Consider the following 22,460-nt stretch of genomic DNA (forward strand, 5'->3'; position numbering starts at 1 on the left):
AACAGAACACCGAGTGTGAAACATTCATGAATTTGTCATCTTTTTATTATAACATGTACAGTTGACAATAAACATCAGCGACACGAGTGAAGGTGTAGAAACCACAGCAGACAGAATAAGAAGAGTTAGCATGCGGCTAAAACCAAATCTCTGGTCCTCCGGCTCCACTGGCAACAAACCACGAAACACTCATCAACTTTACCGAGACGTCAAAAAGAGCACAACAAATGTTTGTTTTGCGTCAATTCAAGAGAAACAACGTGAATATTATTCCTCTAATTTAGAGAAACTTTTCATGTTTTGCTAACGTTGTTAGCATCAAACACACTAAATGTTATTTGGGATGGGGGTAAAAATGTATTATTAAAAGTGCAAACATTTCATGGAGCTCACTAATATTGAGCATTTAGTCACCGTGGCTTTTACTGACTGGTGGCCAGCCAATCACAGGGCACATAAAGACAAACAACCATTCACACTCACATTCATACCTATGGACAATTTGGAGTGGCTAATTAACCTAGCATGTTTTTGGAATGTGGGAGGAAACCGGAGTCCATGCATGGGGGGGACATGCTAACTCCACACAAAGATAGCCAAGGGTGGAATTGAACTCAGGTCTCCTAGCTGTGAGGCCTGTGTGCTAACCACTCGAACACCGTGCAGCCTCACATGATTCAGTTTTTGTCAAATTTTGTATAAAAAGTTTGCCCCGATTTTTGATACAGTCTGTCATCATCCAGTATCGCATGGAACAAATTCAGTTGTTTTCCCGGAACTGTAACGTTCCGCAAAATCAAGCGCCCAAAAGAAGCATCCTACCCTGCTGACTCTCCGTCCATTCATGTTTTATTGAGTGTGACTCCTAAATAACACACCATGGGGCCAAAGTTGCAAGTGCCAGCAATTTGATAAAAGCTTTTGGAATGAATTACTAAGGAAAACCGAGGTTCCACTGTACTGTACTGTGCTGTAATGTACTGTAATGTACTGTACTGTAGTGTACTGTAATGTACTCTACTGTAGTGTACTGTACTGTAATGTACTGTACTGTACTGTACTGTAGTGTACAAGCAAGTTGCTAGTAAGAAGAAATTTGTGGGGGTGACCAATATGAAATATGACATAATGTTTCTATCAAATTGAACATCAGAAGCCTTCATTCAACCAGAGTCAAGAAAAGGAAGCTACGCTAACGCTATGCTAACGCTACGCTAATGCTACGCTAACACTTACCGTTTGCGGACGCATGAAGTTTGTACAAAGAGTAGAAAAGTTTGAGCTTATCAGATGTGTTCGCCGTCACCATGGCGACCTGCTTGTGCGACACCGCCGCAGGCTTGTGGGCGGGGTTTAAGTTGACGTGACAAAGAGTAGAAAACAGGAAACATTGACAACAACAACAACAACAACAACAACAACAACAAAAACCATTGCCGATATCGTCAGCTGTTTGTTGTCTTTGGATGACGGACACATTCAGTCTGTTTCAGTCCAGTCAGCCGTCCAAGGTGGTTTCCATGACGCCGCCATCAGGAACCAAGAAGTCCGCTGTGTCGGCCGAAGACGAGGCGACGTCCCCCGTATCCAAAGACCACGACAAGCTAGGAGGACAAAACAGGCTAAATAACGTGCTAACGGACACGCTAATGCCGTACTCACCCGTCCGTGGGCGTCGCCATGTGAGCGATGACCACGCTCTGAGCGGCCATGATGTCGCCGCCCTGCAGGTGTCTGTCCAGGATCAGGGCCTGTCCGGGTCCATTGGGGACCGTGACTTGGACGGAGGAGCGCAGGTGGGGGGGCACCTGGTGGTCCAGGTAGTGGTCCGAGTCTGAAGGCGGTGAGGATGACGCCATCTGAGCGCTGCTGGACGTGTTGGCGTCTAACATCTCCAGGAGGAGGTCGTAGACCAGGACCACGTTCTTCCTCTTCATGCTGGACAGGTGGTCCATGCCCTTGTTGCTATGGAGACGACGACAACTCATCATCCATCTTCCATCTGAACAAAGTTTGCTAATGTATGCTAAGAACACACTTAGCAATTAGCTGCGATGCTAGTGTTGCAATCGCTTTGTTAGCAAACAACGTCTGTAGCGTTTTGAACCTTTCATGACTATAACTTGCCACCAGGGGGCGCCACACCCCCCGCCGCGCCACTCTGTCCTCTAGAAGGTCTTAGAGGACGCTTGAGGTTGCGAAGGGTACCTGACGTGTCGTATGTGGGACAGCAGCATGGTCAGATGCCCGAGGCGGAGCGTCTGCTGCTGGCTGCTGAGTCCCATCTTGGAGATGGACCACACCAGGGCGTCAATCACAGAATCTAGAAGGCCCAGGAGCTTCTTCCTGCTAGCCAACTCCTCCGACGTCTGCGGGGAACTCGTGCACAGATCTGCACCAAGCACACAAACACCTTGATTTTTATTAGTACTACTACTGTTATTATATTAATAGAATTATTATCACTACTACTATCATGACTATTACATAATATATATTTGCTACTCGTGTAAACAATGATGCTCGCAGGCCAGAGAAACAGGAAGTGGGGAAGAGTAAAAAGGTGACACAGGTGACAAAGAAAAGGAGGGAGTTTTAACAGTGGGCACAGGAAGTGGTTGTCTCTCCATGGAGCTAGCGAGCTAGCTAGCTAGCTAGCTTAGCGACCTTCAACATCCAAGATACATGACTACTACATGTATGTACCACTAAAGTGTTAGAGTAACACTACTACTACAAGTACTACTAAAAATACTTCTATTGAGTATAGAAAATCTTGGTCCAACATGAGCTAAGATTTAGCGACGAGGCATTGTACTCGTTAGCTGTTAGCCACAATGGTAAAGCATGACGAGCGAGTAGAACTGGGTAGATACTGTGAATACTATGTACTTAGGGGGTGTCCAATATTTTTCCAGTGATACATACCTAAAAATTACTGAATGGGGGGGGCACTTTGATACATTTGTACTGAGCGATGCTAAAAGCAATCCAGTGTAGGCAATATATGCTAAGCTATCGAACAAACAGCCACACTTAGCTGTGTGTTACAGGAAGTACGACATTTAGTCGCGGTCGTCATTTTTTAAAATAAATATGGCACTTTTTCTATTGCATATAGAATAAATGATGAAGTAGTGGACAATACTTGGATACTGCTAACAAGCCAACATGGAGCAGTGAAGAAGTAGAAGTACTTGGATACTGCTAACAAGCCAGTATGGAGCAGTGAAGAAGTAGAAGTACTTGGATACTGCTAACAAGCCAGTATGGAGCAGTGAAGAAGTAGAAGTACTTGGATACTGCTAACAAGCCAGTATGGAGCAGTGAAGAAGTAGAAGTAAAGCCTTACTAGAGTTAAGTAGTATCATGGCCTTGAGGCAGACGTATTCTTCACGTTGTAGTTTGAGTACTTTGAGTACTTGGATACTGCTAACAAGCCAGTATGGAGCAGTGAAGAAGTAGAAGTAAAGCCTTACTAGAGTTAAGTAGTATCATGGCCTTGAGGCAGACGTATTCTTCACGTTGTAGTTTGAGTACTTTGAGTACTTGGATACTGCTAACAAGCCAGTATGAAGCAGTGAAGAAGTAGAAGTAAAGCCTTACTAGAGTTAAGTAGTATCATGGCCTTGAGGCAGACGTATTCTTCACGTTGTAGTTTGAGTACTTTGAGTACTTGGATACTGCTAACAAGCCAGTATGGAGCAGTGAAGAAGTAGAAGTAAAGCCTTACTAGAGTTAAGTAGTATCATGGCCTTGAGGCAGACGTATTCTTCACGTTGTAGTTTGAGTTCCCTGAAGCGTGACGTTGCGGCGAGCAGCATGTCAAAGATTTCCATGATGCCTTCGACACACTGACCCTCCTCCCTACGCACGCACACAAAATACAATCATAGTAAAATCACCTCTTGTTGTGATCATATATGAATATGAATCTTATCCAATTGTCTAATAAATCTGAAATAACAAACAATAGTTTCCACCACCGTGGGAATGATTATTTGCAGTAAGTGTAGTAAGTGTAGTAGTGCTAGTACTTCCTGCTGGTACCGTGTGGGTAATCAGTATGCCAGTGTATGGAACCACAAACATACTTCCAAATCCATGTACAGTACAGCAACACGTACAATACTCTTAAAGCAACAGCGTCAATGAAAAGTCATCAGTCTGACTCCTAAAGAACTCCATGCTATTCCCAGGAAGTCGATGGTTATTTCCAGGGACAAATGACTTCCTGGTGTTGATGGTGACGTTGGAGCGTGAGTTAGCGGGCGCCACAACGCTGCCTGGTCAAAGTCCAAGGTCATTTTTGGAGATAAAAAGATTGTAGTGGTTTTGGCAGGAGAGCGTTCCCGAAGGAAGCGTACCTATTGGTATCTTTATGGTTCCAAGGTTCTGTGGTGACATTTACCAGCAACGACGTTCCCAATGTCCGCCATGCAGCTTAGCGTAAACAATTGGACTTTATTTAGAATGATGCACAACGATGGGGCCTCTATGGTGCCAAAGGACTTAAATATAAACATAAACGTAAACATAAACGTAAACATAAACGTAAACATAAACATAAACGTAAACTTAAATGTAAACCTAAACATAAACATAAACATAAACTTAAACGTAAACATAAACTTAAACGTAAACATAAACTTAAATGTAAACGTAAACATAAACTTAAACGGAAACATAAACTTAAATGTAAACATAAACGTAAACATAAACGTAAACATAAACATAAACGTAAACTTAAATGTAAACCTAAACATAAACATAAACATAAACTTAAACGTAAACATAAACTTAAACGTAAACATAAACTTAAATGTAAACGTAAACATAAACTTAAACGGAAACATAAACTTAAATGTAAAAGTAAACATAAACATAAACTTAAATGTAAACATAAACGTAAACGTAAACATAAACGTAAACATAAACTTAAATGTAAAAGTAAACATAAACATAAACTTAAATGTAAACGTAAACATAAACATAAACTTAAATGTAAACGTAAACATAAACATAAACATAAACGTAAACATAAACATCACAAGACGGCACTTTTGGCCTCGCTGAAGTAGAAATAAATAGAATAGTATCGATTGTAAAATACAATATTTACAAATGTTTGACACAAGTACTTGAGTTGATGTTACATGCTAACTGCTGGATGTTAGCTGCTAACGTTAGCGCCAAATGCTGCTAGCTTAGCTTGATATGAATTTGAATACGACTGAAGCAGAGCATTACATGAAGCTAATCAATGGTATCAACAAACCAATAAAAGCTTAGCTCACCTGTTGAGTTTGAAGTCCGGGGAGAAGATAAGCTTTCCGGGATGGTCCACAGACCTCCACATGAGGCCCAGCATGAGGATCTCCAGCCAGCAGCACTTCAGCAAGTGGATCTGGTCTGACAGACTTAACTCCACGAAGCCTGGAGGCACGAAATACAACAAAAGAAGATAGTCTTTCCTTGCCTCCGTCACTCAAAGCGCAGGAGCATTTACCTGGGATCTTCTTGGCCCAGCTGATCATGAGGACCAGCTCCTTGTCGGCCAGGTTGGTGAGCGACATCATCATGCTGGCTTCGGTGAAGGGCTTCTTCAGGTCCTCCATCAGGTAGATCTCAGGCGGTTCCGCCTCCATGATGCGAGAGATGAACTCCTCCGGGCTCATGCTGGACCGCGGCGCTCGCTCGGCCTGCGGCAATGATGTTAGCGGTGCCTCCAAGTGGAGGTGCCGCTGGGCCCGGGAAGCCAGGCCCACCCGGACCAGACCCCGGGGCTGGAGGGCCCCCCGCCGTTGGTGGCGGGCGCCACGGTAGCTGCAGCGTTCCCGCCTTACGCCTGGATGTAGAAGACATGGGACAGCGTCCGGTCTTTGTATACGTGCATATATCTTTTGGAAATGAATGCTAAGCTAACAGCTAACAGACAGCTAACAGATGAACGGAGGCCTACCACACTTCATCATGCCGACTTCATAACACTTTCGTAGGCGGCAGGCTTGGCAGCTTTTGCGGCGGTTCTTGTCGATGGTGCACTGGTTGGTGGCGGGACAAATGTAGTCATTGTGCCCTGTGAGGCAGTGAGGAAGGGGGCGGAGTTAGAGGGGAGGGAGGAGCTACACAAACGGCATCCAGACGTTGGTCTGACCTTGGATGCTCCTCTTGAAGAAGGCCTTGCAGCCCTCACATGACCAGACGCCGTAGTGGTAGCCTGAGGCGTAGTCGTGGCACACGGCGCAGAAGTGAGTGTCCGACTTGGCGCCGCCGCCGCCGCCACCGCCGTCGTCTGAACGCTTCCCCATCAACTTGGGACAGCTGATGACGGAGCTGCAAAGACAGGACGACGCGACATGAGGACGTTTATGGCCGTCATCCCAGCTGCCAATCATCTGGCTGAGATGGTGGCTGTCGAGCGCGTCTCCCAGCATCCTTTGCTGTCAGCATGACAACGAGCTGACACGCGACCATTAAGAGACCATCATGGACTCCAACTCGCCTAACAACACTTTTTATTCGAATTCAAGGAGCTTCGGCTATTCTGTTCTGGAAGGCAAAAGTACTACGGTGACAATTTGGTGGCTTAGTCGTACGCCGGATGCCCTGGTGCAACTCTGGCCAGGAATCAAACCCAGGAAGAGGCGTGCATCAGGACACCACCAGGAATCGCTACCAACCGTGATAGCATCGTTGTCAATGTACGCCATGTAAGACAATGTAAGACAGATTAGCCTTTAGCAGCGAATCTCCCAAAACGACCAGGATCTCGTCGTTCCAAAATGACCACAATCTCCTGGTCTTGGTTCCCAAATTCCGACATAAGTCTTTGCTTGGATTCCACTGGACCATGTACCTGCTGTGGTGGAGTCCTTTAGCCTCCATCCAGTGCGGGCTAGCGTCATTGTAGTTGAGAGGCTGGGGACAACGAAGGCCCAGCGAGGGCTCATGGTGTCCGTGTGAGGACCAGAAGGCGGAGGGACTAAGTGACGGACACATGGAGGACGGACTCTCGCTGATGGGCGGCCGGGCGTAGCTCAGCACCGACGGGCCGTAGAAGGCCAGAGGTCCGTGTGCGTAGTCGTGGTTGCTGTCCGCGTAGGGCGAGCTGATGCACAGCGTGTGGCCGTCCACCCCCAGCGGGGGGCTGTAGATGGGGGGCAGCAGTCCCGGGGAGCTCTTGCTGGAGTCCACCTCCTGGAGCTGAAGCAGCGGCGCCGGCTCGCCATCCAGCCCGGGAGAGGACGCCATCTGGAGGCAGTCGACCATTGGGATGGCGTGATGGCGACGATCCTGATGATGGTCTACCACATCCTCCGCTGAAGACCGATACTGAAAGACGCATCAAGACATCTTTTATTACCACTACGGGATTTCCCTGACATCACTTACTTACATATGTTACTTATGTTACTACTTATGTTACTTGTGTTACTTATGTTACTACTTATGTTACTACTTATGTTACTTGTGTTATTTGTGTTACTTATGTTACTACTTATGTTACTTGTGTTATTTATGTTACTTGTGTTACTTATGTTACTACTTATGTTACTTGTGTTACTTATGTTGCTTATGTTACTACTTGTGTTACTTATGTTGCTTATGTTACTACTTGTGTTACTTATGTTACTTATGTTACTTGTGTTACTTATGTTACTTATGTTACTTGTGTTACTTATGTTACTATTTATGTTACTTATGTTACTTGTGTTACTTGTGTTACTTATGTTATTTATGTTACTTGTGTTACTTATGTTATTTATGTTACTTGTGTTACTTATGTTACTACTTATGTTACTTGTGTTATTTGTGTTACTTATGTTACTACTTATGTTACTTGTGTTACTTATGTTACTTGTGTTATTTGTGTTACTTATGTTACTTGTGTTATTTGTGTTACTTATGTTACTTGTGTTACTTGTGTTACTTGTGTTACTTATGTTACTTGTGTTACCTATGTTACTACTTATGTTACTTGTGTTACTTGTGTTATTTGTGTTACTTATGTTACTACTTATGTTACTTGTGTTACTTATGTTACTACTTGTGTTACTTATGTTACTTGTGTTACTTGTGTTACTTATGTTACTACTTATGTTACTTGTGTTACTTGTGTTACTTGTGTTACTTATGTTACTTATGTTACTTATGTTACTACTTATGTTACTTATGTTACTTATGTTACTACTTGTGTTACTTATGTTACTTATGTTACTACTTATGTTACTTATGTTACTTATGTTACTACTTATGTTACTTATGTTACTTATGTTACTACTTGTGTTACTTATGTTACTTATGTTACTACTTGTGTTACTTATGTTACTTATGTTACTTGTGTTACTTATGTTACGTCTTAGCATCCTAGCCACTGTCCAAGGCGTCACAGGCCGGCCTACATGTCAAGTGTTTGTCCAACTAATGTGATGGCTCAGTGTTGTTGAGTAGGAGGCAGCCATGTTGGCGTCGTTCAAGGACGCTGGAGAAGCCACAAGAAAATGTTTGATAACGACATGTTTTCTCAACAAAGACTCTGTCGCTGCACGTGGAGTCCCGATCCGACAACAGCCACCTCTAACCAGGAAGGGAACGCTTGGCCCACGTTTGCCAGGACAAAGCAGGTATTAGGAAGTAGGAGCGACATGACAACGCCAGGAACGCCAACAACAACAACGCCAGGAACGCCAACAACAACAACGCCAGGAACGCCAACAACAACAACGCCAGGAACGCCAACAACAACAACGCCAGGAACGCCAGGAACGCCAACAACAACAACGCCAGGAACGCCAACAACAACAACGCCAGGAACTTCAAGTAGCGCCACGCCATGACTTCAAAGCTTATTTATCTATTCCATGGGGAACTAAGCTCATTTACCAGAGTACCCCTGGTGATTTCTAAGCTAATGCTAGGCTAGCACCTTTCAATGCTAAGTCATTGTCGCTATGGCCTTCACCACAGCCAGCATCTCCAGTCCTGGTTTTTCACGTGGCTGCCTAGAACGTTGTTGGGTGAAGGTTGACATCACCTCCGCATGTCATCTCCAATTGTTTCCTGACGTCAGCACACGTGCTGCGAAAATAAAAGTCAGCCAACGATGCCAGCGATACCATCGGCTGGTTAATGAGTGCCAGGATCAGCCCAACACGCACGCTTAGCGAGTGGAAATCTGCAGCTGGTTTCACGTCACGTTTTGTCACGTATTTGGGCCTGAAAGGAAAACACGACGTTGAAGATGCTCGTCTTTCATATCTGACGCTAGCAACATTAGCACACGCCATCCATACATTAGAATAATAGGAGAAATGACACCAGGATAGAAACATTACTGATAACTGGCTTGATGGGAAGGAAGTCTTAGAAAATATTTGTATTTTTAAAAACAAAGCTAAAGTTGTGCTTGAAATGTATCTTCACTTTCTTCTCTCTTTTGTTTGTTGACAAGTTGGGATGTCCGATATTGGCTTTTTGCAGAAAAAAACGATATGCCGATATTGTCCAACTCTCAATTTGAGATATTGATATCAGCTGATACTGATACCGATATTTGCAACATGACATACCTCCTGTAGTGGAATCAACACAAGTGTTGTATACAGCGGTTTTTAAATATCCGTTTTCATGTGTGGCTTTTCTCCGGGTACTCCGGTTTCCTCCCACATTCCAAAAACATGCTAGGTTAATTAGCCACTCCAAATTGTCCATAGGTATGAATGTGAGTGTGAATGGTTGTTTGTCTATATGTGCCCTGGGATTGGCTGGCCACCAGTCCAGGGTGGACCCGCCTCTCGCCCCAAGACAGCTGGGATAGGCTCCAGCACCCCCTGCAACCCTTGTGAGGACAAGCGGTAGAAAATGAATGAATGATCAAGAAAAAATCAGATACCGATATGACATTTTGATATCTCCATTGAGAACTGATATTTTGCTGAAACTGACCTACTGTATGTTAGCGAGGAACAGAAAAAGAGAGAAACAAACCGATGAATGATGAGAGTTTCATCTTACTTTTGGTATATACCATGTTTACATGTATACTATGTATACATTGCCCAATATTGTGTGCGCCTTGAAAAATCAGTCAAAATCCTCAAAAATGGCCGAAACCGACAGGGACGGCTTTTGATTGTTGGGACTCCACAGTACGACAATACCTTGACCCAAACCACAAGAACTAAGCATGCAGGACTCCACAGTACGACAATACCTTGACCCAAACCACAAGAACTAAGCATGCAGGACTCCACAGTACGACAATACCTTGACCCAAACCACAAGAACTAAGGACTGAGTATGAACGTAGAAGTGTGTGAGACCTCCTCCAAGGCAAAGCAGACTAGAAAAAGTGGGGTAAACATTGTTGTCCATCCACACGGCCTCAGGGGTCACTGACCTCACAGTCAACGCTCAGCAGGCTCACGGGTCAGGTCAAGGCGGCCTCGGGAAGCCCAACGCTCCAAAGTGACTTTTCACTCCCATCCTGAGTCTTTGGCTGTCTTCCAAACCGCATACTTATACTTATACTTATACTTATACTTACATATTCACTTTTTGGAGTATGCAAGAAGTTCCCGGATGCATACTGCATTCGCCAGAAATGTTGAGTATTTATCATCAGCTTACTACTCACACTCAAATTACCCAGGATGCAACGTGACGTGACGTCACCGCGAAAAAAAAAAACGTTGTCTGAACACTCATCAGCAGGACGGACCAAACGGCGATGTCAAGCAGGATATACTGCAAGTTGGTTGGCTACTTCTTTTCAAAGTAAAAGCAGTGATTTATCACTATGGTTTTTCTGTATGAGAAAAGTAAGGGGTGTTTTATTTTGGGAAATAACCGGAAGTGCGTTGCTCACTTTGGCTAGCTTAAATGTTGCCAAATTCGTCCGAATGAAATCGTAAAGGGTTGGTATTTGGACAAATACATGGCACAATGGGAATCTAACTTTGGAAACTGTCTGATGGGTTGGGTACGCAGTATGTGTGTGGATACTATGTAGTAGTTAGTATGCGCTTTCCAACACAACTTTATTATTATTTGTAAGAAATATTCATAGCGGTATACTCACATATTTTTATGATATTATCCTGCTTTTTAACAATTTCATAAACATTGCTCTTTGTTTTCTGGAATGACGTCATGTTTTTGTTCTGTAAACTAAGGCGGCCTACTTCCTGGCTGGTTTGAATATGCATACGTCCATCAGTACACTTTATCGAGTACACTGTGTATACTATGTACTCGCAGTTCCCAAGGCACTGCACACTCAGCGTTTTCAGCATTTTGAGTCCAACATCACGGCATTTTTTTCGTAATTCTCAGGGTGAACGGACTTATACGCTCAGAAGTCCGAGTACACAAGAGTACGGATTGAGCACAGCCTGGAAGTAAGCCACGCCCACAAGCAGTGACATCACAGACAAGTTTCACGTCTTTAGCGTTAAAAGTGGTAAAAACAAAAAGCCGCCATCCATGGAAAGCCCACCGTGTTTAAATCCGATGTTTTATTTCCTAGCATGGATGCAATCCATGGATGACCTTTTAAACCATGTTAGCTCCGTATATGGCGTCCACATGATGTAGTTGGACTACAAAGTAGGACTACAAATGGATACATCCATGAAGTACATTAAAGTAGGGTCACCCTAGGGTCACCCTAGCCATGAGTCCAAAGTGGAAGGTTCCACTTACTTGTGGGTCGGGCGGCGCCGCAGAGCTCAAGCTGTCCCCCATGGACGCTCTTACTGTTGTTGTGTGAGGTGCGCCGCCGTGCGAAGTTTGAGCTTTGGACAGGCGGGAGCTCCTGGCAAACGTCCACCGTGAGGCAGACGCCGAGGTCAAAGGTCACAGACTAGTCTACTGCTGGCCGACTGCTTCTTTTTATTCCACACCTCTTCTGGATCTATAATTATTATGTATTATTATTATTATTATTATTATTACAAGGCCTGCATGGAGGCGCTATATAAACAAAAGCTCTATATATCATCCATATTAAGATATTCATATTTTCTATAACCTGCGCCTTTCTGCCACCACCCATGCCAATCATCAATGGTTCAATTGAAAACCAGTAAATTCATACATGTACAACTTTGACCTTTGACCTCAGCTACCTCGTATAAGATCTTTCAAAACGAGTACATTTCTCGCCATAGAATCCCAATGTTCTTCCACTTTGGTTATTTCAGCATCGTGACCGGCGAGGACGTGGGGGCGGTTTCTCTATGGTCGTCGTCACTTTCTGGGGGAGGCCATGAGGAAGAACTGAGTGTGGTGACCTTGGCCATGTTCATGTGGAATGTCTTTCAAGCAACGCCAGCCTAAAGACGGAAGAGGATATGCTTATTTGTGGCCACCGCAGGACTTCCTTCCATCCTCCATCCTCCACTCCATCCTCCACTCCATCCTCCACTCCTCCACAGACAGTTATTCCCGGCTGGAAAAGCAGCAGCGGCCTGACTATGATTGACGCGTCCTCAAGGCCGCTGTGCCGCTTGGATTCCTTGGGCTTCCTTGGGCTTCCTTGGGCTTCCTTGGGCTTCCTTGGGCTTCATTGGGCTTCCTTGGACTTCCTTGGACTTCCTTGGGCTTCCTTGGGCTTCCTTGGGCTTCCTTGGACTTCCTTGGGCTTCCTTGGGCTTCCTTGCTTCACTGGTCTTCACTGGTCTTCACTGGGCTTCAAACCTAACTTGACAAACGCGTAGCTCGTGGCTTGGTGGCTGATGGCCATAACCTGACGGTCATAGCCCGAGGTCAAAGTTCACCAGTGAGCAAGTGAAAAATGAAAATGCAACAAAGCATATGGAATCATACATCAAATGAAACGCCTCAACGAGCTCGTTAATCTGTCATTGCCAAGAAGTCTTTTTTTTCCCAGCCGTCCTCAAACTGATCAAACCAGAGTCTGGTGTAGAGATGTTGTTAGTAGAGCATTATGGGCCGTTATACACGGAATTCATTCATTGGCTTACAGGAGGTGAATACCTGCCCCCCTACGGTTCAACGTGACACCTTATCTGATTGATTTTACCAGCTGAGAAGACACAAAACGTTTCTAAAAGCTGGTCTGGTCCGCCTTTTGTTTTGGCCCAAGGAACCTCACAGGAACAGCACAAACAAAAGTGACGAATGTGGCCCAAATAGACACAGAAGGTTCCGGAGTGGTCATACAATGAAACAAAAGAAGGATTTTACAAAGTGAAGCCGTGATAAAGATGTTTTATATCGGTGTAACGTTTAAGGAGGTGTGTAAAAGTCAAATAAAACCGGTTTGACAGGCACTTGAGAAGTTCAATGAAGGTGAAGTGTTGGAAACAATGTCACGTGACGGCAACACGCATCAATCGAGTGTGAGCCGGACTCGAACCTCCGCACTTTCACCAACCTGCCGCGCTTCTTCTTGCCGATCCAGGAACAAACCCAAGGTCCTCGTGCAGGGACTCCGCCACGTGAGAGTCCTTTAGTCCCGCGCGTCCTGGGAAACTTGTCCTACTTCTTCTTCTTCTTCTTCTTCTTCTTCTTCTTCTTCTGGTTCTGGTTGTTGTGAGGAGCAGCAACAAGTGTCCTCAGCAGCTTCCTCCTCCTTCTCGCAGTGATCTCGCCAGCCTGACAGCGTCGGCCTGGGTGGTGACGTCACGGGACACGCCCCCTCTCCGGAAAGGAGAGGAGGAGGAGGAGGAGGAGGAGGAAGAGGAGCAGGTGAACTTTCACATGGAACTTGTTGAGATTGAAATGGAAATGTCTTAAGGTGAAGAAAAAGGAGGATCCCTGCTGGACTTTCAGCCTAGCTGGACCAGGACCACAAGAACCAGGAAATGGCACCACGAGGCCACCAAGGTACCCCGTGACGTCACTAAACTGTACTTTTATGTTTTAGTGTGTACTTTTTAGCTTCTTATCAAATGTGTGTGATTTTTTTTGGGTGGGGGCGGGGTCAGTTTTCTGCGTGCACCGTGTAGCAACATTTTTTTGCTTGGCGCACTTTTATGACGTCACGATGTGACCATTTTTTTTCCCATTTTAAAAAAATTGAAGTCAATAACATTAAATTCAAAAACAAGAAGTGCGATTAAAAAATGGCCGGGGAATCAAGGAGAAGAATATAGATCAACAAAAACAAATAAAATGTTCATAAAGTTTCAATTTCGCCACAATTTAGGTCTCGTTTACATCCAATTTTCCCGCAGTTACATTTTGGCCATGTGTAATCTCCGCCATTTATCGACCTCGTTTATGGCAGCTATTTCTTCTCATATTCATGCTGAAAATGCATCATTCATATCACTGAATTTTATGTGTTTTATTCTGTTTATTATTTGGATGTCATAAGTGTAATTGTTGAAAAACGACTGTACGCATGTATGTAGTAACAATGTACACTGTATGAATAACTGTTCATCACAGCATAGTATCCGTGTCGTTATTGTGATTATTTGCGTCCATCGCTGTGCTTTGTGTCTGGTTACCAGGAAGTGTTCTTGGCACGACGTCACAGCCAAGATGGCGGCGGTTCAGTAAACTCTCTGGGGGGCGTTTGATAATTACACCCTAATTTCACTGGTATTTTCCAGTTGTTTAGTGGCGTATGACAGCAGTGTGGCAATCATTTGATCAAGTCAATGGAATTGTTTCATTGCGTTCTCCAACCTTCCTGGGCGTGGTGAGAACTTTAAATGGTCAGGAATGTCAAATGTAAAGTTTTAAGTGCAGTGTTGGTTAGCAGCGACCTTCTGATGCCCTGACTTGATGTTTTTTAGCGGAACTTATCTGTGCAGCGCTGCAAGGTCACTGTGTTTCATTTCACACGCTGACCTCGTGTTCCACATCCATTTAAAGTGGACCTGGCTGGTCCGTGTGGATGAAGAGAGAGTCTGTTGAAGGCGACAAAGGTCAGTCACATTCATTGATGTCCTTCTTTCAGCCTCACAGCAGAGCAGACGCATTCAAAGGCCTACGATAAATCTGTTTGATATACTCTATATGTACTTAACAGACCAAAGACCAAAGACCAAAGACCGAAGATGATAATACAAAAGGTGAGGAAGTAATAGGATGTCATATTCTCTTAAAGCAGGGGTGTCCAAAACCTTTCCACCGAGGACCGCATACTGGAAAAAAAAATCTTAAGACTCTGGTGGCCATTTTTTAACAAGTTCAACCCATGTAACGCATATTTACATAAACAATATACGGTGGTGTGAAGGAATGTTTACCCCATTCCTGATTCTTCTATGCTTCAGATCATCAAACTCCACAACTGAACACAAAATGAAATTCTCCCTTTTTATTAGGGCGAAATAAAAATCCAAAAAAGTGATTGCCTCCCACCTTAAAACATAATAGAGAGTCCGGAAAAGGTTATAAAGCAATTTCTAAAGCTTTGGGACTCCAGCAAACCACAGTGAGAGCCACCTTAAAACATAATAGAGAGTCCGGAAAAGGTTATAAAGCAATTTCTAAAGCGTTGGGACTCCAGCAAACCACAGTGAGAGCCACCTTAAAACATAATAGAGAGTCCGGAAAAGGTTATAAAGCAATTTCTAAAGCTTTGGGACTCCAGCAAACCACAGTGAGAGCCACCTTAAAACATAATAGAGAGTCCGGAAAAGGTTATAAAGCAATTTCTAAAGCGTTGGGACTCCAGCAAACCACAGTGAGAGCCACCTTAAAACATAATAGAGAGTCCGGAAAAGGTTATAAAGCAATTTCTAAAGCTTTGGGACTCCAGCAAACCACAGTGAGAGCCACCTTAAAACATAATAGAGAGTCCGGAAAAGGTTATAAAGCAATTTCTAAAGCGTTGGGACTCCAGCAAACCACAGTGAGAGCCACCTTAAAACATAATAGAGAGTCCGGAAAAGGTTATGAAGCAATTTCTAAAGCTTTGGGACTCCAGCAAACCACAGTGAGAGCCATTATCCACAAATAGTGGGGAAAGTTCCCAGGATTGGTTGGCCAACCAAAATGACCCAGAGAGCGCAGCAACGCTTCATTCAAGAGGTCACAAAAGACCCCACAAAGACGTTCAAAGAACTGCAGGCCTCCGTTAAGGTCCGTGTTCATGAGTCCACTATAAGGGCAAAAACGGCCCGCATGGCACAGTTCCAAGACCAAAACCAGTGCTGACCAAAAAGAACATTAAGGCTTGTCTCAATCGTACCAGGAAACATCTTGATGATCCCCAAGACCTTTGAGGAAAAACTGGTGGTCTGACGAGATAAAAGCTGAATTTTGACGTGAAATATTAACAGCGCGTTTCTGAAAGAGAACATCATACCAACAGTAAAACATGGTGGTGGTAGTGTGACGGTCTGGGACTGTTTTGCTGCTAGTTTTTCACACCGCTGTATAATTTTATAACATAAATAATAATTCAATGATTAGTATTTAAAGAGATGTTATGATAAAATGATAAATAATAAAATCTTAAAGCTAATAATGATGAACTGAGCCTAATGATATCAGACATTGTGGTTGCCATGTCTGTTCCTTATGAACGCTATCCTTGTATCCTATCCTTGTAACCTATCCTTGTATCCTATCCTTGTATCCTATCCTTGTATCCTATCCTTGTATCCTATCCTTGTATCCTATCCTTGTATCCTATCCTTGTATCCTACATAGAAATGAATGATAGGATTCAATCAAGTCATTTTTCCATGAATCCTTCCGTCTAACTGGGAATTGTTGTTGTGATTCGTACATTCTTGTGAGTCCTGTCCAATTATCTTCTGATGATGAGTCTATATGCCCCCCCCCCCCCCCCCCCCCCCACTTCCAGCAGGATGGGTGGCTGAGGCGAGGAGGAACTGAGTGTTCCTTCTTCTCTGCTCGCCTTTGCTCCACGAGCATGGACAGAAAAGAGACACCCCCCCCCCCCCCACCCCCCGCCCCCCCGGTCTCTACGAACTGTCTCCGATTTAATTCTACCTTTTAATTACGTCGGAATTACTTCAGGCCGTCCTCAGTGCTCCGGCTGCTCCATGGCTAATGACGGCTCGGATGTGGAACGATCGTTTTCATGTTGAGGGGGGGGGGCGGTGTCGGGGGGGGACTGATGGACTTTTAGCGTCACTGCGCCTCACATTGAAGCATGAAAGCTGACTTCTGTAAGTTACAAATGATGGACATTCGTCAGGTTCATTCATTCATTTTCTAACGCTTATCCTCATGGGGGGGTGCGGGGGTGCTGGAGCCTATCCCAGCTGTCTTGGGGCGAGAGGCGGGGTCCACCCTGGACTGGTGGCCAGCCAATCCCAGGGCACATATAGACAAACAACCATTCACACTCACATTCATACCTATGGACAATTTGGAGTGGCTAATTAACCTAGCATGTTTTTGGAATGTGGGAGGAAACCGGAGTACCCGGAGAAAACCCACACATGCACGGGGAGAACATGCAAACTCCACACAGAGATGGGCGTCAAAATATCTTCATAAACAACAAAACACCACTCGCCATGTTTTTTTTAATGTTTATGTTTTGGACTAGGAAGGTGAAAACGGGATGTTGGTAATTCCCGTACAAAGCGTGAGACTTTGTGATTGGCTTCTAAAACCTGTAGTCCCTCCTCCAAAACAGTCCCGCATTGAAGACGTTTATTGGAGCAATCACATGTGATATTAAATGCAGTATTTAAGATTTGGATGAGTTTTGTTGATTAGCTTGGTTGCCGTGGTTACCACAAGCCTACCACGGACGCAGGTTCTTCTTCCACTGTGATTGCAAAGATGCCTTGATTCATTTGTGTCATAAAAAGAGCATGAGATCATGCTGATCATGTTCCTCCCTCCCAAATGTTTGGTCTCAAGCATCTTTCAGCTTTAATTGTCAGGCGGACGCCAACATAGGGAGGCGTGGGAGTGACGAGGAGCGCCAGGACAGGTTGCCTTGAACTTTCCTACCTCCAGTCCCTCCCCCCCCCCACTCTCGTCTGGGAAATTTAAGGATTTCAAGAAATTCTCTGGCAGGACATGAGCTGCTGGAGGTCCTTGACCAGGAGACACAAAGACCGGTGGACACAAACTAGCTTTATGCTAACATTTGTTAGCTTAGCATGGCACTAATCTGGAGAGGAGAATATTGACAGGAGGTTACAGGAAGTAAGAGTCGAAGCCGTAAAACCAAATGAAGACTGCTTTGTTTTTGGAGGTTGGAGGTTGGAGGTTTGCTTTTCCTTTTTTCCTTTGGCGTTGACATCGTTTTAGGACAATTATTCCAAGAGAACAAAGAAGAATAACAATAATATGGACAGGAAGTTAGGTGGAGTTACAGTCCTAAAAGCAAAGCCAAGTGCAGATTTGCTGTTTTGCCTTAAAGTAGTTCGTTTTGCTTATTCTTTGGCTTGTATGGTTTTTGTTTAATAATAAATTCCACACGGTGACAGTTTGTCTATATGTGCCCTGGGATTGGCTGGCCACCAGTCCAGGGTGGACCCCGCCTCTCGCCCCAAGACAGCTGGGATAGGCTCCAGCACCCCCACGACCCCCCCCATGAGGATAAGCGGTAGAAAATGAATGAATAAATTCCACATTCCATTGTCCCACAAGAATCGTGTTGGCGTTTTGAACTTGACCGTGCTTCACTTCTTTTTCCGCTTTTCCATTGGACAGTCGCCATCATGTTGCGATGACACGTACGCATGTCGTCCGCTTTAAAAGACGCAGCTTTAGTCAAAGACCCGAGTGAGTCACGGTGCAGCTCGCCGCATGCGAGCGCTCATCTTCACGAGGCCTTGGCGGCTTATTTACGACACGGGCGGCATCCAAGAACACAGAGTACCACGTAGCACGGGTCACCGTCTGAAGGTCCGCCAGATAAAATACGATCACCAAGACCAGAAGAAGGAAGGGAAAGAATCTTGAATGAAAGCACGTTATTAGCAAATGCTAACCACTTGAAATGTCACCTGACCTTCCCAGGAAGGAACTTTTTATCTTGAAGAGTTTGGGGAGATTTTGAGCACAGCTTTGGGTCTTCACGGAGCGCCTGTCATTAATTCTCAGGCCCCTCCAGTAAACAGACTTTATGAGGGCACACACGCTGAAACGTCGCCAATGTTTGCTCATCCGGAATAAACTCTGGAGCTGGAATATTCATGCCAGGAGAGCTAATACTTTCATTTGACTGTGGCTTTCTCTCTGTTAGCCTTTTTTATTAGACGTGTCTCCTCCTCCTCCTCCTCCTCTTCTTCTCCAGAGATCTACTCTTCACGGACAGACGCTCTCCAATGACGCTATTCACCAAGCTCTCAGTGGACAATGCGGGAGGAGGAGGTTCATACGAGGCCTGAACTCCGCTTTCTGTCGCTATCTCTCCCTGGCCATTGTTCTACTCGGCCACAAAAGGCCTTTTAGTGTCCAGATGTTCCAGATGTGATGGAAAATGAAATCGGAAAACATGAGCGGAGTGAGGTTGACAAAGGAGATGGACGCTCCATCAGAGAGACGTTGCGGCGTCCATTTGCGTCATCGCCCGACATTCTTCAACATCTCCAATATGTGCTTGTTGTTGCTATCAGGAGACCGTTGCTTCTCCGCCGTGTTGTTTGGATGACCATCTCATCGGCCAGGCCTCGTAGCAGCCCTCTGCATCAAGAACCAAAACGTTGGCTTTGATGGACACAACTTTATTCCTTCGTTGGGTGAACACGTAGCACACATGAAAATCAATACTATTGAAAACTTTGACATTTGGCATATATTCATTGAATAGTTAGCCTTATTCTTAAGTTATTGGCTTCATTTTTACGTCAGATGACAAACCCTCCCATTTATCCCGGCTCGGGACCGGCACTGATGAAATCTCTATTGGTTAGCAGAGACCCGCCCAGGGATTGAACCCGCAACTTCAGCACAAAAGGCATGGGGATCAAATTGTTTCACCTTTGCACAAACATATATGAAAAGGAGTAGGAAGAAGCGGAGCGTACGTAAACCCATATCTCTTATCTCATATGTCGCTTGCTGTGTTTAACGTACCAGGTAACCATTTTCTAACAAGAATAATGTTCATTAAATAAACAATCATAGATGAATGCAGGATGAATAAGGTGGAATGAATAACGTTCTTCCTCCTTTTTCCTTGTAACACAGTAAATGTAAAGTATTAATGCTATGCTAATGTAGAGTAACTTATTTTTTTTTAATCCTCAACAACACACCATATGATCCAACACTGTATTAATACAACAAGGTGTGTACTGATACTTTTTTGGTTGTTTTTATGTGCTAAAATATCCATGTAAATTGGAAGATAATTGAATAAGAAGAAGAATATAACCAAAATGCGTTGGCACCTCTGAATGGCTCTATAGCGCCTCCTGTTGACAAAAACGACAAAGCGTTCCTACTGCGGCGATTACAAATATTTTAAATATACGCATTTAATTCCTCATGTTGCATAACATTTAACTGCTTCTGTTAGCAATAGAATGTATTATTTTCAATATAATAATAATAAAAATATAACATTTCAATCATTAGCAGTGTCACGAGCCACCTAACGAGGGTTGGGCCCACGTGACAAGACGAGATTTTAAACATGAATTTAAGTAAAAGTACAATGATATATGATTGGACAAACAAACCTTTTTATTTAACCGAGTAAAAACGTTGCAGGTGCGTCTCGAAATGCTTTATTATTATATTATTTGAAGCAGATGTTTAACTCCCATGAAAAAAAAACCAAGTTAGGTTGCATTGCCAAGTGTTCCTGATGTGCCTCGTGCACCGTCCCTCCCATATTACCGTAATATCATGCATAATGTTGCCATGCAATAGTTCACAGTCTCATTGACTTCTGACTGCCTTGTTCTTGCAGTGTAGCTTTTCTCCAAGCGACATATCTTGCCGCGTTTTAATCTAATAACCTATAGTGTAGAATACTTGAGGATATTTCATTGTCTTTTTATATGTCGTATTTTCCTTCCAAAATGAATATTGCACTTTTTTAAAGTGAAAAAGTGACGAGATATGAGTGAGAGAGTATCCTCAACAAAACAAGATAATGCTTCTTTTTGGGGAGCCTGAAACTTTCCTGAAGCACAAATATGGAGCTGATTTGTTCGAGTTGTTTTTGTGCCACATAAATAATATTGTATATTATATATTGTGATTTTCAGCCAGCTGTTTGATACAGGATGTAATGATACATGTTTACCAGCAGGTGGCGATCAAGTATCAGATATGTGGGCAGTGAATGCTGAGAAACACAAGTAGACTTTTTTTTTAGATGCCGATCCTTTATTTTTTTAACACTTGTATGCCCCTTCAACCCCGAAGAACACCTCCGACCTTTGACCCCCACGATGAAGACACAATCACCGCTGAAAACCACTTGAAAAGAAAGCAAACATCTCCTTGGCTTTAGTGTATTGGCTTGCTTCTCCACTAGAGGGCACTAAAGACAACAATTTGAAGAGGAGTGACGTTCAATTGTCAGCGTTAAACGGGACCAGTTATGCTCATTTTTGTCATGATTTATGTTATAAAATTGTACAGTGGTGTGAAAAACAAGCAGCAAAACAGTCCCAGACCGTCACACTACCACCACCATGTTTTACTAATGTTCTCCTTCTGAAATGCAGTGTTAGTTTTTTACGTCAGATGTACAGTAACGGGACTCACACTTTCCAAAAGGTTCTACTTTTACCTCGTCAGACCACAGAGTATTTTCCCAAAGGTGGTGGGGATCATCAAGATGTTTTCGGTGCGCGTGCACATGGCAGCACGTCTTCCACCTGCACGTTGCCTCCATATTTGGCTCCAATGTCAAGCAGCTCCTGTGCAACGTTGATGAAGCTTCACGCTTCCACCGCAGCCAAGGGTCTTAAATCTTGGCTCCGCATGCAAGCCATTGTGTTGGTCACACCAGGCTGACACCCGCTAATAATAATAATCATAATCATCATCTGTGTTTGATGAATGAAGATATGCTCAGCCGATTCTTCACACTCTGCCTTGCAAGTGTGCCTCTTGAGACTCCGACTCCATGTATACGTGGCTATTGGAATATTTGGAATATTTGGGTCCATGTATACGTGGCTATTGGAATATTTGGAATATTTGGGTCCATGTATACGTGGCTATTGGAATATTTGGGTCCATGTATACGTGGATATTGGAATATTTGGGTCCATGTATACGTGGCTATTGGAATATTTGGAATATTTGGGTCCATGTATACGTGGCTATTGGAATATTTGGAATATTTGGGTCCATGTATACGTGGCTATTGGAATATTTGGAATATTTGGGTCCATGTATACGTGGCTATTGGAATATTTGGAATATTTGGGTCCATGTATACGTGGCTATTGGAATATTTGGGTCCATGTATACGTGGCTATTGGAATATTTGGGTCCATGTATACGTGGCTATTGGAATATTTGGAATATTTGGGTCCATGTATACGTGGCTATTGGAATATTTGGAATAT

The 22,460-nt window shown here is 44.0% G+C and overlaps 2 protein-coding genes across 5 annotated transcripts in view; one reads left to right on the forward strand and one right to left on the reverse strand.

The window, feature by feature from the left end:
* Positions 1-24: 24 nt before the first annotated feature.
* Positions 25-13,750, reverse strand: LOC131140677 (estrogen receptor beta-like). Of its 2 annotated transcripts, none has more exons than XM_058091326.1 (10): positions 11,707-11,779; positions 6,860-7,335; positions 6,158-6,336; positions 5,963-6,079; positions 5,510-5,848; positions 5,298-5,436; positions 3,734-3,867; positions 2,209-2,392; positions 1,663-1,965; positions 25-1,604 (listed from the first exon to the last, which is right to left on the reverse strand). In XM_058091326.1, exons 1-10 carry the CDS (start codon positions 11,746-11,748, stop codon positions 1,499-1,501), a joined length of 2,019 nt encoding a protein of 672 aa, XP_057947309.1. In that variant the 5' UTR covers positions 11,749-11,779; the 3' UTR covers positions 25-1,498. The 2 variants fall into 2 exon arrangements, with proteins under 2 accessions (XP_057947309.1, XP_057947310.1); XM_058091327.1 differs by lacking the exon at positions 11,707-11,779 and adding an exon at positions 13,403-13,750 and having other exon boundaries at positions 26-1,604.
* Positions 13,667-22,460, forward strand: part of LOC131140676 (protein jagged-2-like) — a 52,678-nt gene continuing 43,884 nt past the window's right edge. For 2 of the 3 annotated variants that reach the window (XM_058091321.1, XM_058091323.1), the window contains exons 1-3: positions 13,667-13,854; positions 14,775-14,906; positions 15,011-15,053. In XM_058091321.1, coding sequence (XP_057947304.1) covers positions 15,039-15,053 — 15 coding nt within the window. In that variant the 5' untranslated portion in view covers positions 13,667-13,854; positions 14,775-14,906; positions 15,011-15,038. The remainder of the gene's footprint in view (positions 13,855-14,774; positions 14,907-15,010; positions 15,054-22,460) is intronic. The other variant, XM_058091322.1, reaches the window with a different exon arrangement.

This window comes from Doryrhamphus excisus, chromosome 13, assembly GCF_030265055.1.
Source record: "Doryrhamphus excisus isolate RoL2022-K1 chromosome 13, RoL_Dexc_1.0, whole genome shotgun sequence".
NCBI classification, from domain to species: domain Eukaryota; kingdom Metazoa; phylum Chordata; class Actinopteri; order Syngnathiformes; family Syngnathidae; genus Doryrhamphus; species Doryrhamphus excisus.